We start from the raw sequence: 15,290 nt of genomic DNA on the forward strand, positions 1-15,290 counted from the left end.
AATTTTAATAGAAAAAGAAAAAAGAAAGACGAATGGAGGAACCTTACTGTGAATGCTCTACTACAAGAGTAGGCAAACTCTTTCTGTAAAGAGCTAGATAGTAAATATCCTGGGCTTGGCCAGCCCATAACTGCTCACCTCTGCTATTGTAGCAGGAAAGCAGCACAGACACGGAAACAAATGGTTGTGGCTGTGTTCCAAAAGAACTTAGCCGAAAAGACACCGAAATTTGAATTTCATATAAATTTTATGTTTCACAAAATGTTATCTTTCTTTTCATTTTTTTCCAACCATTTAAAAACATGGAAACCAATCTTATTTTGCAGGCTATACAGATTTGGTTCTTGGGCTGTAGTTTGTCTATCCACAGAATCTCAGTGGCAGAAATCGCTTCTAGAAGGTAAACTCACAAGGCAGGGGCTATGTGCTTCAGTAGGCAGCTGGGTAGATATACCGTGGTTGTTAATAAAAAGAATAATACGGATGTATATCCATGCTCAAGATTCATAGTAACGCAAAAAAAAAAAAAGTTGCAAAGCAAGATTTGTAGTATCTCATCTTCTTTTATTTAAAAAAAAAGTTTAACTATCTATCTACCTATGTATCTATGACTGTATAGAAAGAAAAATGGTGGACAGAGGTACACTCCAAACTGGAGAGTTAGACTAAAGAAGGAGGATAAGATAGACTTTCTCTTAGTTTGCTCTCTTCTGTACTAGGAATTTTTTTTTTTAGGGAGGACTGTATTTTGTAGAAAGAAAAAAAAGAAAGAAAAGGTAGGTCTGTGAACATCAATATGAGATGTCCACCACATATTAGGTGGAAGAAAGCAAGTTGTAGGCAGTCTATAGGAATAATTCATCTTTTGTTAAAAAAAAAAGATGTGTATGTCCATGTACAATGTGTCCATTTGTGTGCAGAGAAGAGGATTCTGGACAAGAAAAACTGTTAACATGTTCACCTCAGGAGACAGAAATTCTACTAGGCTGTGTATATGTTACTTTGGGGGAAAAAAAGAAATCATTTTAAACACGCTCTTTCCCCATCAGTTGACTCCCAGGTAAAATGAGAGGCCTGGAAGGGTGACGGGCAGACCTGTGCCTGCGTCTCCAAGGTGTGAACTCTGGGCAGGGGATGGTGCACTTACAGCCCCAGTTAAAAATTCCAGTCCAGTGAATTGGAGGTGGTTCTTCTCGGCCATGGTTAACTGAGGGATTATGATGAAGCTGAAGGTCACAATGAACAAGAAAATGTTGAATTTCAAAAGCCACCTCAGAAAGTTGAAATAGGAGAGGACGCTGGTGCCGAACTTGCCTCCGATGACCTTGAGTGTCTTCTGCCACAGGCTGATGGAATTGAACAGTTCCGACAGACTGTTCTTGGATCTCCGGTATGCCTGCGGGTAGACACAACGTGCGCGGCTGGACCGTCCCTCAACAAATATCTACTGGGCAGGCTCCATAATAGAGACAATGGCCACTGTTTCTAGAGCGGCAGGATGTGCCAGGCGCCACGCTCGACGCGTTTGCAAACGGTATCTCATTTAATCCGCAGGACCACCCCCTAAGGTGAGTGCTATTATTTATTACCTTCCCAGGTTTGCTAGTGAGGGTGACACTCACAGTGGCTAAGTTGCCCAGATAACTCAGCAACCTCTTAGGCCTTCCCATGCCTGCCTGTTTTCCCCACACCCAGACTGACCCAGTTTCTACGTCTTTCAAGGAAACAACCGTGAACTTTGGCTCCTCCTCCCTGTGGGTCCCTTCTCATCCTTACTCTCCCACCTCCCTGGTTTCACCCTACTCTGTGCCCATTTACAGACCGCGGTAAAGACCGATTTACCAATGAAATGGAATTCAGACACTGAGCACAGCCGTTGAACTCCAGGATACGACGGGGCTGCTTACTTTTCTCTTTGTCAACCATTTTCCTGTGGGAAAGAGCAGAAGAAAGTGAGAGACATCAACGTTGTTTTGCATTCATTCCCCAAATATTTCCTGAGCGCCTGAGATGTGCCAGGCATGGTCCCAGGGGGTGAGCTAGAGACGGATTTCCCCAGCTCATGGAGCAGACATCTTGGTTGGAAGAGAAAGAAAATAAACAATAAATATAGAAATAGAGTGGGTAAATGATATAGGATAATAGAAGGTGAGTTGTACTATGGGAAAGAAAATCGAAAAACAGAGTAAGGAGGTGGGAAATGCTGAGGTGAAGACCGTGGTACAATTTGAATAGTACAAAGTGTTTGCGCCAAGTCTTGAAGGAGAAGAGGGGTTAGTCTATGGATAAGGGAGTGTCTGAATATAGGGAACAGCCAGTGCAAAGCCCCAAGGAGTCCAGGACAGTTGGAATGGAATGAGTGGGGGAAGGGGGAAGGGTGTGAGTGATAACCGTAGGTAGGTGGGTGAGGTCCTATAAGTCAGTGGTTCTCAACCTAGGAGATTTTGCCCCCAAGGGACATTTGGGTAAGTCTGGAGACTTTTGGGGTTGTCAGATTGGGGGTAGGGAGGGGGCACTGACATCTAGTGGGTAGAGACTAGGGATGCTGCTATACACCCTACAGTGAACAGGACAGCCTCCCACAGCAGAGAATGATCCAGACCCAAATGTCAGGTTGAAAATCCTGCTGTAAAGTCTTTCGGGCCATACAAGGCCCGCGCTCTGTGACGGAGGAGGCCATGCAGAGTTTGAAACGGAAGAGTGTTTTCAAAAAGATCCAGCCTCAGTTTTCTCTTTACTTCTCCATGAACTCAGGGCATCTCCTTTGCTCTGCCCCCTTCCTGGCTCTCTTTTGTCCACCCCAGAGGTCCATCACCACATCACCATCTTCCAAGGCTCAGCTCACAGATGCCCCCTGCTTTGCCCAAGGGAACTATCTCTCTCCTTCTAATCCTCCCCCTGCAAACTCCTTCCACCTTGATTTGGCCTGATTTTCTTTCTGTCATTTGTAAGTTACTTGTTGACCAATCTATCTCCCCTGCCAGACTCGGAACCTCAGAACAATTGCATCATTGAATCATTTATTAGCAGTTGCATCCACTCTACTAGTCTCCGCTAAACGCTACAAATGGCAAAAAGAAAAAGAAAAAGGCTGAGGAATGGAAAATGTAAGAAGGGCTGAAGGCTTAAACAGCCCTCGCTCTTGTTTTTGAATTCCTGGGCCTGGAAAGCTTCTGAGGTTTTGTTTGTTTGGGTTTTGTGCTTCCCCACCCCGGCGCCTTGTGGCTTGCAGGATCTTAGCTCCCTGACCAGGGACTGAACCTGGGTCGAAACAGTGAAACCACCCGAGTCCTAACCACTGGACCACCAGGGAGCTCCCTCCCCTCACCACCCCCCCACCTTTTTTTTTTTTAAACAGTAGTTTGAGATTTACAGAGAAGTTACAAAAAGAGAACAGAAAATTCCCATCTACTACTCACCATTTCCCCCCTTTAATATCTTACATTTCCATGGTAGGTCTGTCACAACTAAGAAACCAACACTGGTGTCTAACTTTTACCTGAACTCCAGACTATTCCGATTTTACTAGGTTTTTCACAGGTGCCATTTCCAGGAGCCATGCAGGAAACCACATTGCATTAATTGTCATGTCTCTTCAGAACACTTCAGCCTGTGACCGTTTCTCAGACTTCCCTTCTTTTTGATGACCTTGACAGTTTTGAGGAATACTCCTTAGGTACTTTGAAGAATGTCCCTCGATTGGGGTTTGCCTGATTATTTTGTCTGGTTAGACTAGGGTTGCTGGTTTTAGGAGAGAGTACCACAGAGGGGAACTCCTTCTGGTCACATGACTTTCCCTGGGAATGTTAACCTTGACCACCTGGCAGTATTAGCCTGACTTCACCCCTGGGAAGCTACTTCCCCCTTTGCATGCTCTGCTCTCAGGAGGAAGGTCACTAAGCACAGCCCACACTCCAGGCAAGCAACACAGACTGTGTGGAATTCTTCGGTAGGGAGATTGTCTCTTCTCTTGCATTTATTTATTTCTTATCTTTCCAACATGGGACAAAAGTAGAAGATTGAGGTTTCCATGAAATCTGGGCAAGAAGAAAAGCTTTTTGTCCATACCTAAGGTTCCTTTTCTCTTCCATGGTCCTTGGTTGATTCCTGATGGCTTTAATTCTGTCTCTAAATGTCATGGGTATCAGAGATGCGATTAACTTTTGTCCTGCAGGAAAAAAAATGGAGTTTCATTTTTTTCTCCTTTAACAGAATAATAGCATTTGAAAATATGGTGCTGAAGATAGAGCATGTTTTTATAAGATCACAAAGAAAGAAGAATATATGTACTCAGTGATCCCCAAAGTCACAAATAAAAACAAGAAGACAGCACGTACACGTGTGAAATCTCGAAGCCAAAGCATATGATAGTTTGCACGCAATTCTAATTCAGTGCTTTCCTTTTTCCCATGACAAGGAACAGTCAGCAAAGCTGATGAGACCCAGCATGTTCGGTCGGCCTGGCTCTCCTCCCTCTGTAATTTCCCGCATGGCTTCCTCTTGCCCCCTGCACTCCAGGCCCAAGCATCTTCTTGACTTTTCTGGGCTGTTGTCTTGTGTTCCTCCCTCCGCTGGAAGATGAGGACTCCCCCCTCCTCTCCCAAGAACTCAAATTCCCACTTTGCGTCAGCGTGGCAAATATTGTTGGTCATCTATCCCGCAGTCAGCTCTCCTTTTTGACGGAATCCCGATCTGGTTCAGAAATCTACGGCCCTCTCTCCCACGGCCCTGGGCTTCTGCAGGGTGGGACCCATCTCCAGGCACGGGGGACAGATCCCAGTGAATCCAAGCCTATCTTGATGGTCCCAGCCCCCTTGCAGGTGACCTGTTCAGGCCCAGGCATGTGACACGTTGGCCAATGTTCTGTGAGGGGTGGTCTGCTGAGGAGTTTCTTGGAAAAGGTTTCTTCCCTCTCAAAAAAGCAAGGCTCAAAAAACATGGAAAAGGCAGACCCTTCTCGCTCTGGGTGGTGTTGTGTCCACGTGTGACGCCTGGCACGGCTGCCCCCCCCTCCAGTAGCAGTGGAGGGGCAGCTGGGGGCCCGCTGGGGCGGTGGCCGGGAGCGGGCTGGCTCCTGGCCCTATTAGGGAGCTGCTCGGAACTCCTCATTTCAGTGACATAGCTGAGGTGGAGGGAGAGTGCCCAGAAGAGGGCCACCAAATCACTCGGCTGAAGACGAGGAATTTGAGTGTCTCCTGAGAGGGAAGTGGGAGTAGACAGACAGGAAGAAAGGCGAAGGAGGGAAGAGGAAAAAACCCGGTTTCACGGCGGACTTGACAAAAGAGGCACCCCTTGTTGCCAAATCCAGAGTGGAGAGCGATGGGACCAACGCAGGACAGGACGGTGCTTAAGGTGTCAGGCTGGGGAGTCAGGCAGACCTGCATGTGATCCCAGATCTGCCACATCATTGGACTTCCCTGAGCCTCAGGGTCCTCATCAAGCAAATGGAAACAGGCATGCCTGCCTCACGGGTGTGGAGCGTGGCAAGTAGATAAAACTGAACTCGATGGATAACAAAAAGGCAGAACACTGGGCACATGAAACGAGCTTGATCAAGGTAAACTCCTTCTTGGGTATCAGACGTTCTCAAAATGACCCCTTCCGCGGTCTCGAGCATCCTCAGGTCACCCACCAAACCTTCACCCTCCTCGAAGTCTTAAAACCAAAACCCTGCGGGCAACTTGGAAGGTGCCATTCCCGTTCTAACTCCTCTGCCCCAGGGCCTCACTACCTTGGATGTTCTCATGTGAAGTACAAGGGGTGTCTAAGCCTGTGCTTTCTGAGCTATGAAGGGTCTGGGAAAACGATTCATTCACAGGTGTTGAAAACCGTAAGAACTGCTTGCCCTTTTTGTCATTCCAATTGCTGAAAATCTGAGAGTCTGTCACATCAATGTCAGAAATGGAGGAGACCAAACTAAAGCTTGAGTTCGCCAGTGTCTTTTCTGGAACAATCTGACTTGAAGATCGATGGCTTTGGACCCCAGATGGGACATTCTCAACCTCAACGATGATTTCATTCACTTGGTCACTAGACAGCATCTCTGGCTTCCTCCAAGCCTTACTCTCCACCAGGGTGGGCTTCCCAAGACCTCCTACAGCAGTCACACTGGCATTGTGAGGAACCTCCAGGAAAAGTGACGACAACCACAGAGAGCCTCCCCCCCCCATTCACAGGTTTTGTTTGTTTGTTTGTTTGTTTGTTTTTGCGGTACGCGGGCCTCTCACTGTTGTGGCCTCTCCCGTTGCGGAGCACAGGCTCCGGACACGGACACACAGGCTCAGCGGCCATGGCTCACGGGCCCAGCCGCTCCGCGGCATGTAGGATCTTCCCGGACCGGGGCACGAACCCGTGTCCCCTGCATTGGCAGGTGGACTCTCAACCACCGCGCCACCAGGGAAGCCCTAGAGTATATTATTTAATTTCCACAATCACCCTACAAAATAAATACTATAATAAACCCCATTTTATAAGAAAACTGAGGCCCCAAAAGGTAATTTGCCTAAGGTCACAAAACCAGCAAGTAGCAGAGCTAGGGATCAAACCCAGGTCTGTCTGGTCCCAAAGCAGGGCCTTTTAATCACTTCACCCTGGTCCTCTCCTGTAACAAGATGCTGAGGTATCACTCATTCATTCATTCATAAATGAATGAATGTTTATGAGTACCTGCTAGGTGCCAGGCACTTCCTAGATGTGGGCATGATACATCAAAGTGACACTCTATCAGGAGACTGTCCACCGATTAATTATAAATGATTTGAGAATCAGAACTGGTGCAAAGCAAAATGGTGCAGAAAGCCAGGTTCATCTCTGGGTCCTCTACTTCTTTACTTCTCTCTGCCTCCTGGGCACTCCACCCAGAGGCCCTAAACTTCATGCTGGCCAGAGAGAGCATCTTAGGAGGTTTAAAAGCATTTCTTTTTCCCCAGTAGTTAAAGCCATTCCCTGCTCTCGTGGGAACCAAATGGAGAGCATGACTGTTTATATCCCCATGGTTTTCTCTCCCAAGTAGCAACACCTACCCCTTGAAAGATACAGGCCTCCTTGAGAAGGCTCTTAGAGAATTAGGCTACAGGATATCATCCACCTTAGGGGGTCAGAAGGTGAGGGATGGCTTTAAGTCATGGGGCCCCGCAACTTGCGTTGTTACTTAGAGGACGTCTTCGGTTTATTCCTCGTTTTTCACAGGTTTGCCTTTAACTTCCAGTATTCCCTGGCCTCTCTCCTCTAATGCTTTTTTATTTCTCAGCCTGCCTCTGCTCAGACCTTCACCACAGCACACAGTGATCCTTATAGCGCTTCCTAACTGATCTCAAAGCCTTCTCCAAAAAAAAAAAAAAAAGCCTTCTCCAATCTGATTACTCCTACCCTCCACTGTCATCATAATTCTATGATTATTCAGAAAAATTTGGCTCAAGGCACTGCCACCTCACCAGCACATGTATTAGGGTATTAGGCACGGGATGGACATGTGACCCAGCCTTCTTTCCTATGTAAAAAACGATTGGTTCATGTGTAGGTATGTGTCCCAAATGGGGCTGGAGAGAGTCTCCTCAGCACTGACTCACAGGCCTAGAGAGAAAGGAAGACTTTCCATGACATTGCTGAGCTGTGTGTGTGTCTAGGGCTGCTGCTGTCACGCTCCCTGGCCTGCAGGGAAAGCCTGACTGGTTGAGGTGTATGAGGTGAAGCTTAAAGAGAAGCTGCATCAAGCAAAGATGCGAAATAGATGGAGAAAAAGAATCCAGGTGGCCCCGAGCCCCTGGCTTCAGACTCAGGCCCTGGTTCCTGTGACTCATACAACAAATATCTCTGAGCACCTACTATGTGCCAGGCACTGTCCTAGGTGCTGGAAGGTAATTCTACCTTCAATTCTTTGTTTCTCCATATCCTCCCCACCACACAAGCCTTGGGCCTGGGTGGGTTGGGTTTCTGTCACTTGCAACCAGAAGAGTCCTAGTGAAGACACCCTGATATCCAAAAGAGAAAAAACTGTGTGTGTAAAAGAAAACCCGGGCTTCCCTGGTGGCGCAGTGGTTAAGAATCTGCCTGCCAACGCAGGGGACATGGGTTCGAGCCCTGGTCCGGGAAGATCCCACGTGTCGCGGAGCAACTAAGCCCGTGCGCCACAACTACTGAACCTGTGCTCTAGAGCCTGCGAGCCACAACTCTGAAGCTCACGTGCCACAACTCTGAAGCCCACGTGCCACAGCTACTGAAGCCTGCATGCCTAGAGCAGCAAGAGAGGCCACTGCAATGAGAAACCCGCACACTGCAACGAGGAGTAGCCCCCGCTCTTCGCAACTAGAGAAGGCCCGCGCACAGCAGCGAAGACCCAACGCAGCCAAAAATAAATAAATAAAAGAAAACCCCGTTATGATAAATTAAGGAAGTACTGCATCAGTTAGCACACCAGAGGCCAAGAGGAAATGGCAATGTCCGCATTGCCTTGAACACATTCCTTCTTTAGGGTTGACATTTTTGGTCACTGTCCATTTAAGCCTTACCTTGGGGTGACTTGTGCCAATCGTGTCCAGACAAGGGGGGGTCTCCATAAGCTTGGCTGAGGCCATTGTCACCCACATAAGCAGGGTTCACTGGAATGAAGAGACAAGAGACAATTAATCCTACCACACTAGATGTTACTGAGCACACAGTGGTCAGTAAGACTTGTTAATGGGTCACAAATCAGAGTTTGAAAAATACTTGTCTGGAGGGGGAGGGACGAATAGATGGAGCTCAGAGGGTTTTAGGACGGTGAAAATACTCTGTGTGATACCATGATGATAGCTACATGTCATTATATATTGGTCCAAACCCATACAATGCACAACCCAAGGTGAACCCATTGTAAGCTATGGATTTTGGGTGATAATGATTTATTAATGTAGGTTCAATTGTAACAAATGTCCCACTCTGGTGGGGGACTCTGATAACGGGGGAGGCCATGCACATGTGGGACAAGGGATATGTGGGAAATCTCTGTTACCTTTCCCTCAATTTTACAGTGAACCTAAAACTTCTGTAAAAAAATAAGTCTTCTAAAAATTGAGTAAAAAAAAAAAAAAGCTTTTCCAGGTGATTACAAAGCTTCCTTCTAGTTCTAGCATTTTATGATGACACGTGAATAAATTTGAAATTTGGCCTGATTTTCTTAAGGACAGAGTCCACTTTCAGCATCTACACAACAGTGTCACATTTCAGTATATTTTTATTCAACTCATGGTAAACAATGAAGGCTAAACTCCTCAACAGAGAAAATGGAGCACATTTTGATGGAGATGTACAAAATTATACTGCAGGAGGTTCTGCAACTTCTTGCCAAGGATCAGTTCCTGGCTTTGCTGCTTACTAGCTGTGTGCTCTCTGGCATGTTACTTAACGTCTCTGAGCTTCAGAGTCTGTAAATCAGGGATAATAATAAGACATTTGCATAGGATTGTTGGGGAAATTGAATCAGTTAATACACGTAAAGTGCTTAAAGTAATCCTGGAACATAGCAAATTCTTAATATATATTAACTATTGTGGTAAATTAATTGTTTTTCAGCAAATATTACACTTCCTCCACCTTGGAAACCTCCACTGAAGTTGGGCTTGCTCATGTGACTTGCTTTAACCAGTGGAACATGGTAGAAGTGACAGTTTGCTAGTTCCAAGTCAAGGACCCAGAGACATCGTTTGTTTCTGCTTCCAGCTTATGCCACGGGACGAAAATGGCCCAAGGTAGCTCACTGGGTCAAGAAGGACCCTAGACCTAAATAGAATCTGTGACCTCAAATCAGGCACAGCCAAACCCAGCCTGGTTCAGTCAAACTCCAAGCAAACCCACAGATGTGTGGGTGAGAAATAAACGATGCTTATCTACAACATTGGGTTTTGGAGTTGTTTGTTATGAAGCATTCCTGTGGCAATAGCCAACTGATACATCCCTTACAGTTGTTGCTACTAATTCAGTTAGCATTGCTCAAGCACCAGCTGTATGCTAGGCACTAGGAAAATCACATAGAGCCTTGGAGGATACATGGATGAAATGGGTTCTCCTTAAGGAGTGCATAGTCTAACAGGATGGCATAGCACTGGACAAGTGAATGCCGGCACAACGACCCTGGTCCTACAAGGAGCCCAGAGAAGGAAGCCACACTTTACGTGACCACTTTTTAAAATAGCTTTCTAATTCCAGTGTTCTATGGGGCTCGGTGGTCAGGAATCCGCATTTGCCCTGATCCTACCCAGAAGTAATGCAGGGTCAGAGAGACTAGATTCTGACCCTGGCTCTTTTGATTTAGTAGCTGGGTGACCTTGGGCACGTTTCTCTCTGAGCCTCAGTTTTCCCCTCTGTAACATGGAGAGCTGTAGTGTCTGTATGAAAGGTGGCCGCAGATGAAAGAAGACTGTAAAAGTAAAGTGCTTGGCAGCGTTTCCAGGACATGGGAAACACTCAAAACCCGCTGGGCGTTATTAGCTCTGCTTGCATTGGGGTGGGGCAGTGTTTCTCAATCTTTTTTTTTCATTACTGGCCACCTAAGTAGCCTTTTTAGACATTTCTTCCTTATTGCCCTCCCCCATGATATTTTAATGCCACAGATATACGTATAACTATATACATATACTGTATGCATATCTGCTTTATACATAAAAAAGGAAGGTTTTTTGTGGCTTTTCAATAAATTTTCACCCTTTGGGATTGATATCCCCCACTGAGAATACCTGGCATAATGGTTCGGAATAGCCCAAGTTAATGCTGTCTATGCAAATGTGTAAGAGTCCGCGTTTTTCCTTAGTGCATGGCGATGCATCCCACCCCTCCTCCCTGCCTTCTTCAATCCCTTCCCCACCCACCCCCTCAGGGCTGAGCAGCCTTCCATCTGCACCAACCAACGCTTGGGTCCCTCACTCTGTTCATGACTGAACACTCCTTTTCCCAGCTCTCACGGGCTCTGAATTCCTATAACATTGACTTGTGCCATGAGCTGGCTTCTTCTATCAGACAACAAGTCCCTTTTTTCTTCCGGAAGATGAGAACTGGTAGAATCTCCTTTACCTCCTAGAGCTAAACCTTCACACACAGCAGATTCTGAGAACGACATGATTTTTCACATATTGTCAGTCTGTTTGCTAATTTTCTTTAGTCTTGATGTGTTGGTGTCACCTACTCACTTAGGCTTTACGAACCCTGAGAACAGAGCTACTTCTAACTCCCTGTGCCCCCAGTAGGTTCCAAAGATACAAGTGCTGACCACCTGAACACCTGCAGGATGTGCTGAACTAAAGCTGGACACTGGCAGCCACACATACCGAATCTAGTCCACCAGTGGTTTTGTTTGCCCAGCTCAGGGATTTTATTTATTTATTCAAAAAATTATTTTGGAGCATGTAAAAACCCAGATTTCTGGCTTCTTTAGAAAAATCTGAGGATCTGGCCACACTAAGTCCATCTTCCCACATCACGGCGATGGGCTGAACCTGACCATCAATTGCCTCACACAGGCACAACCCCTGCCCAACCTGCTTTGATAATTGATGATACTGCTTCTCTCCTCTAGACCCTGAATGTTCAACTCTTGTAAGGTGGGTGTTTGAAGGAGGAGGAATAAACCAATTCTTCTCCTGCTGATCTTTAATGATTGATCCCAAGCCCACTGAATTTTACTTTCTTCCCAGGATGTGATTCTCTTCTTAACAAATGCTTACCATAGCCATTGCCAGGAGCACCTGGCACAGAGGGGCTGTACGGATTTGCCGTCTCCCTGGATTTCATTTCAATGCTTTCAGGATAATCTCCATCCTTTCTCCCCAGGATGCCGAAGGGGCTGTCACCCTCACGGTGAAATGAGGGCTGGACTGAAGATGCTCTGCTGAGCATTCTGAAATCCCAAAATGATGGATCAATAGTCATCCAATAGCATAGTAAAGATAGTCAACCATCCATCCATCCATCCATCCATCCATCCATTCATTCATCCCACAAACGCTGACTGAATGCCAACCATGTATTAGGCATGGGCAATGGGGTGAGAAGATAAAGTTAAAGACATGGGTTGTCTACTCTCAAGGAACTCTCAATACAGTCTGGCTGAGCTTATTAACCACAGCCATAAGCAATTATAATACAAGTAGCAACGGATGAATATAAGAAGACAGGCCCAAGGAGTTCAGAGGAAAGAGAAGAGAATTTGGCCTGGGAGTCTGAAGGGAAATCTACATGGAAAAGAGACATCTGAGCTGGGATTGGAAGGATAAATTAATACATAGTTGGGAGGAGGGCATTCCAAGGATGAAGAACAGCACAAATAAACATGTGAGACCAGAAAGTGTTGAATATATAAAAGGAATGCTATGAAAATCAATTAACCTGGAGCAATGATTCTCAATTTTATATATATACCTATTCCCAGGCCTCACCCCAGACAACTAAATAGAATCTCTGAAAGTTGGGCCCAGGCATTTGTATGATTTTTAAGTCTCCCCAGGTAATCAGATAATTCTAATCAGCAGCCAAGGTCAAGAACCACTGACCTAGAGTACAGGGTTCAGGTAGGGAGAGGATAGCAGAGGTGGGAGGAGGTCAGTCAGGCTGGGCTTTGGCTGGCGTCTTACATTAGCTCAGTGCATCCTCATTCTTCAATGTTCTCACAAGTGAAGTGGTGTAGTCTTTCTCCCAAAGGTTATGAAGAACAATGGAAGATGAGAAACAAGGGAGTGACAAGGTCAAAGGTATGTTTGTAATGATGAGCCAGGCAGTGGGGGAGAAGACCAAGGAGGACGCTTTGACATGGTCCTATTAATCCGCCTATTTAGGTTGTATTTAGCATTATTCCTGTAGGCATTTGACCTCACTGTGCACCCAAATCCCATATCCTTGTTCCTAGAGGTAAATAAAAGCCATTCGTCTTTGTTGAATTCATAAATATTACTAGTAGAAATAGTACCTACAAAATAAAACTTGTATTGGTTGAAATTTCACATGGTAAATTTGTTATAGGTTAAGAATAACCTGAAAAATAAATAATCACATCTTGTTGGCAACGTGAACATTAAGAAATTTAACCCAGGAAAAACGCAGTTTGGCGAAACTGTCACCCAAGACTAACACTCAGCGACCCAAACTATACCTGGTAAAATTTGTCAATGACCAAAATTGATGGAAGATTAAAATCTTTTTGACAAAATTTAGATCTATCAAATCTGAACCAGGAAAAATTGGACTTAAAATAAAAAAAAAAAACCTCCTTAGAGGCGAAAATGAATTAATGAAACTTGATGAAAACAACAATGCAGAAGATCAATGAGCCAAATCTACTCTAAACATGAAAAGTGATCAATTCTGACAATAATTTCAGTAAAATAAAGATGAAAGTGGAAAAAAAATCAGGAGTGGCTCAATCATCTTGTATAAAAAAACTGAGGAGTTGAATGGATTTCATGGAGTTCGACCTTCAAAAGACTTTCTTGATTACAATGCCTTCCTGGGCTTCCCTGGTGGCGCAGTGGTTGAGAGTCCGCCTGCCGATGCAGGGGACACGGGTTCGTGCCCCGGTCCGGGAAGATCCCACATGCCGCGGAGCGGCTGGGCCCGTGAGCCATGGCCGCTGAGCCTGCGCATCCGGAGCCTATGCTCCGCAACGGGAGAGGTCACAACAGTGAGAGGCCCGCGTACCGAAAAAAAAAAAAAAAAAAAAAAAAGCCTTCCTGTTGATATAATTCTGGTTAAAATGTTTGGGTTCATAAACATCATCTTAATCCTAACCTCATTGGCAAAGTAGCAGTGTCAAAACAGTGGGGATCTAAATGTCTTGCAGGGATTAGACGGGAAGAAACAGGAGACTGGGAAGGATGTTATTTGAGCAAGAAGTGATGAAAGATTATGTTCAGGTAAGGGCTTGAAGCCTCAGGCTGAGAGTCCAAGGACCAGGTGCGGTATACAGGTAGGCATGAAAGTTTCACCATAAATTCATGTCATGGAAATAATCATACGTGTCCTTATCCCAAACATCGCCAACCAAGTTCAATTGACTGAATGATCTAGCCTTCATCCTCCATCCCCAGGGGAGGGAGATACCGGCACTTACTCCCTGGTTATTTCCGGGTTCTCTGAAGAGCCGTAATCATGAGCATTCTCAGCACCTGGGTAATCGGGCTCCCCCCAGAACTCTGTAGAGCTCCGATAGTCCTGGGCGCCGGGATAGTCTGGTTCCCCCAAAAAGTTTGGATAGCTGGATTGATTCTCAGCATCTGGATAATCAGGCGCTCCCAGAGCGTCTATGTACGGACTGATCCTGGAACCAGCACGTTCTGGATTCCTTCTGGAGTCTGGATGGTTGGAACTGGCTCCGGGGCCAGCATAGTTAGAGCTGCCCTGAGCTCCAGCGTAGTCTGGCTCTCCCAAGGAGTCAAGATAAGCTGGATTTGTTCTGGAGCCCGCGTAGTTTCCACTGCCTCTGGAACCTGCCAAATCAGGATTCCGTTGAGATTCAGAGGAGTCTGGCTCCCTGGATGAGCCTGGGCGATATGGATTGCTCCAAGATCCGGGATAATCTGGCTCCGCCAAAGATTTGGCATTGTCTGGACTTCCGGAACCTGCGGAGTATGGATTGCTCCTGGTGCCAGGGTAGTATGGATTCCTCCGAGATCTAGGATAATCTGGTTCTGCTAGAGACCCAGGATAGTCTGGACTTGTTCTGGAGTCTGCAGAGTATGGGTTGCTCCTGGTGCTGGGGTCATCTGAGTTGTTCGGAGGACCTGGCGAATCTGGATAATCCTGAGTTTTCAAATACCCCCGAGTATGGTTCCGAGACCCGTAATAGTCAGGGTAAGCTGGATCCTCCTCGTAAGCATTATTCCTGTAGGCAGACATGTTTACCCTGGAGTATTAAAAGGTTCCTGCCTCTGCAGGTATTCAGGGATCTCTTTCTTTATCTGAAAAACAAAAAGGAAGGAAAGGTCAGAATTTTTTTCCCTTTCTTCCCTGCAAAGATTGATGGTTATTTTCCAGTACCTGTTCTTTTTTCTCTCAGAGTTGGGTACACAGCTGCCCAAAATAAAGACTATGTTTCCCAGCCTCCTGTGCATCTAGGTACAGCCATGAGAGTGGTCAACGAGATGTGAGCAGAAGCGATATACACAACTTCCAGGTTGTGCTGTTAAAGGGAAGGGGTATTCCTCCCTTTCTCAGTCTTCTCACTTCCCATGAACTGGACCGCGGAAATGATGGGGCGCTTCCTGGCCATGCACACGGGCAGCACCCACCCTAGGGAGAGCAGCAGAACAGCCTGGGCTGTTGATGATTTC

At 46.1% G+C, this 15,290-nt stretch overlaps 1 protein-coding gene across 1 annotated transcript in view; it reads right to left on the reverse strand.

Moving 5' to 3' along the window:
- Positions 1 to 14,856, reverse strand: part of TMC5 (transmembrane channel like 5) — a 40,986-nt gene extending 26,130 nt beyond the window's left edge. The window contains exons 1-6 of the mRNA XM_067706510.1: positions 14,072 to 14,856; positions 11,694 to 11,866; positions 8,508 to 8,597; positions 4,069 to 4,168; positions 1,843 to 1,930; positions 1,148 to 1,396 (exon numbers count right to left, since the gene is read on the reverse strand). Coding sequence (XP_067562611.1) covers positions 1,148 to 1,396; positions 1,843 to 1,930; positions 4,069 to 4,168; positions 8,508 to 8,597; positions 11,694 to 11,866; positions 14,072 to 14,856 — 1,485 coding nt within the window. The remainder of the gene's footprint in view (positions 1 to 1,147; positions 1,397 to 1,842; positions 1,931 to 4,068; positions 4,169 to 8,507; positions 8,598 to 11,693; positions 11,867 to 14,071) is intronic.
- Between the last annotated feature and the right edge of the window lie 434 nt (positions 14,857 to 15,290).

Source organism: Pseudorca crassidens, chromosome 15 (assembly GCF_039906515.1).
Source record: "Pseudorca crassidens isolate mPseCra1 chromosome 15, mPseCra1.hap1, whole genome shotgun sequence".
In the NCBI taxonomy this organism is placed as follows: Eukaryota; Metazoa; Chordata; class Mammalia; order Artiodactyla; family Delphinidae; genus Pseudorca; species Pseudorca crassidens.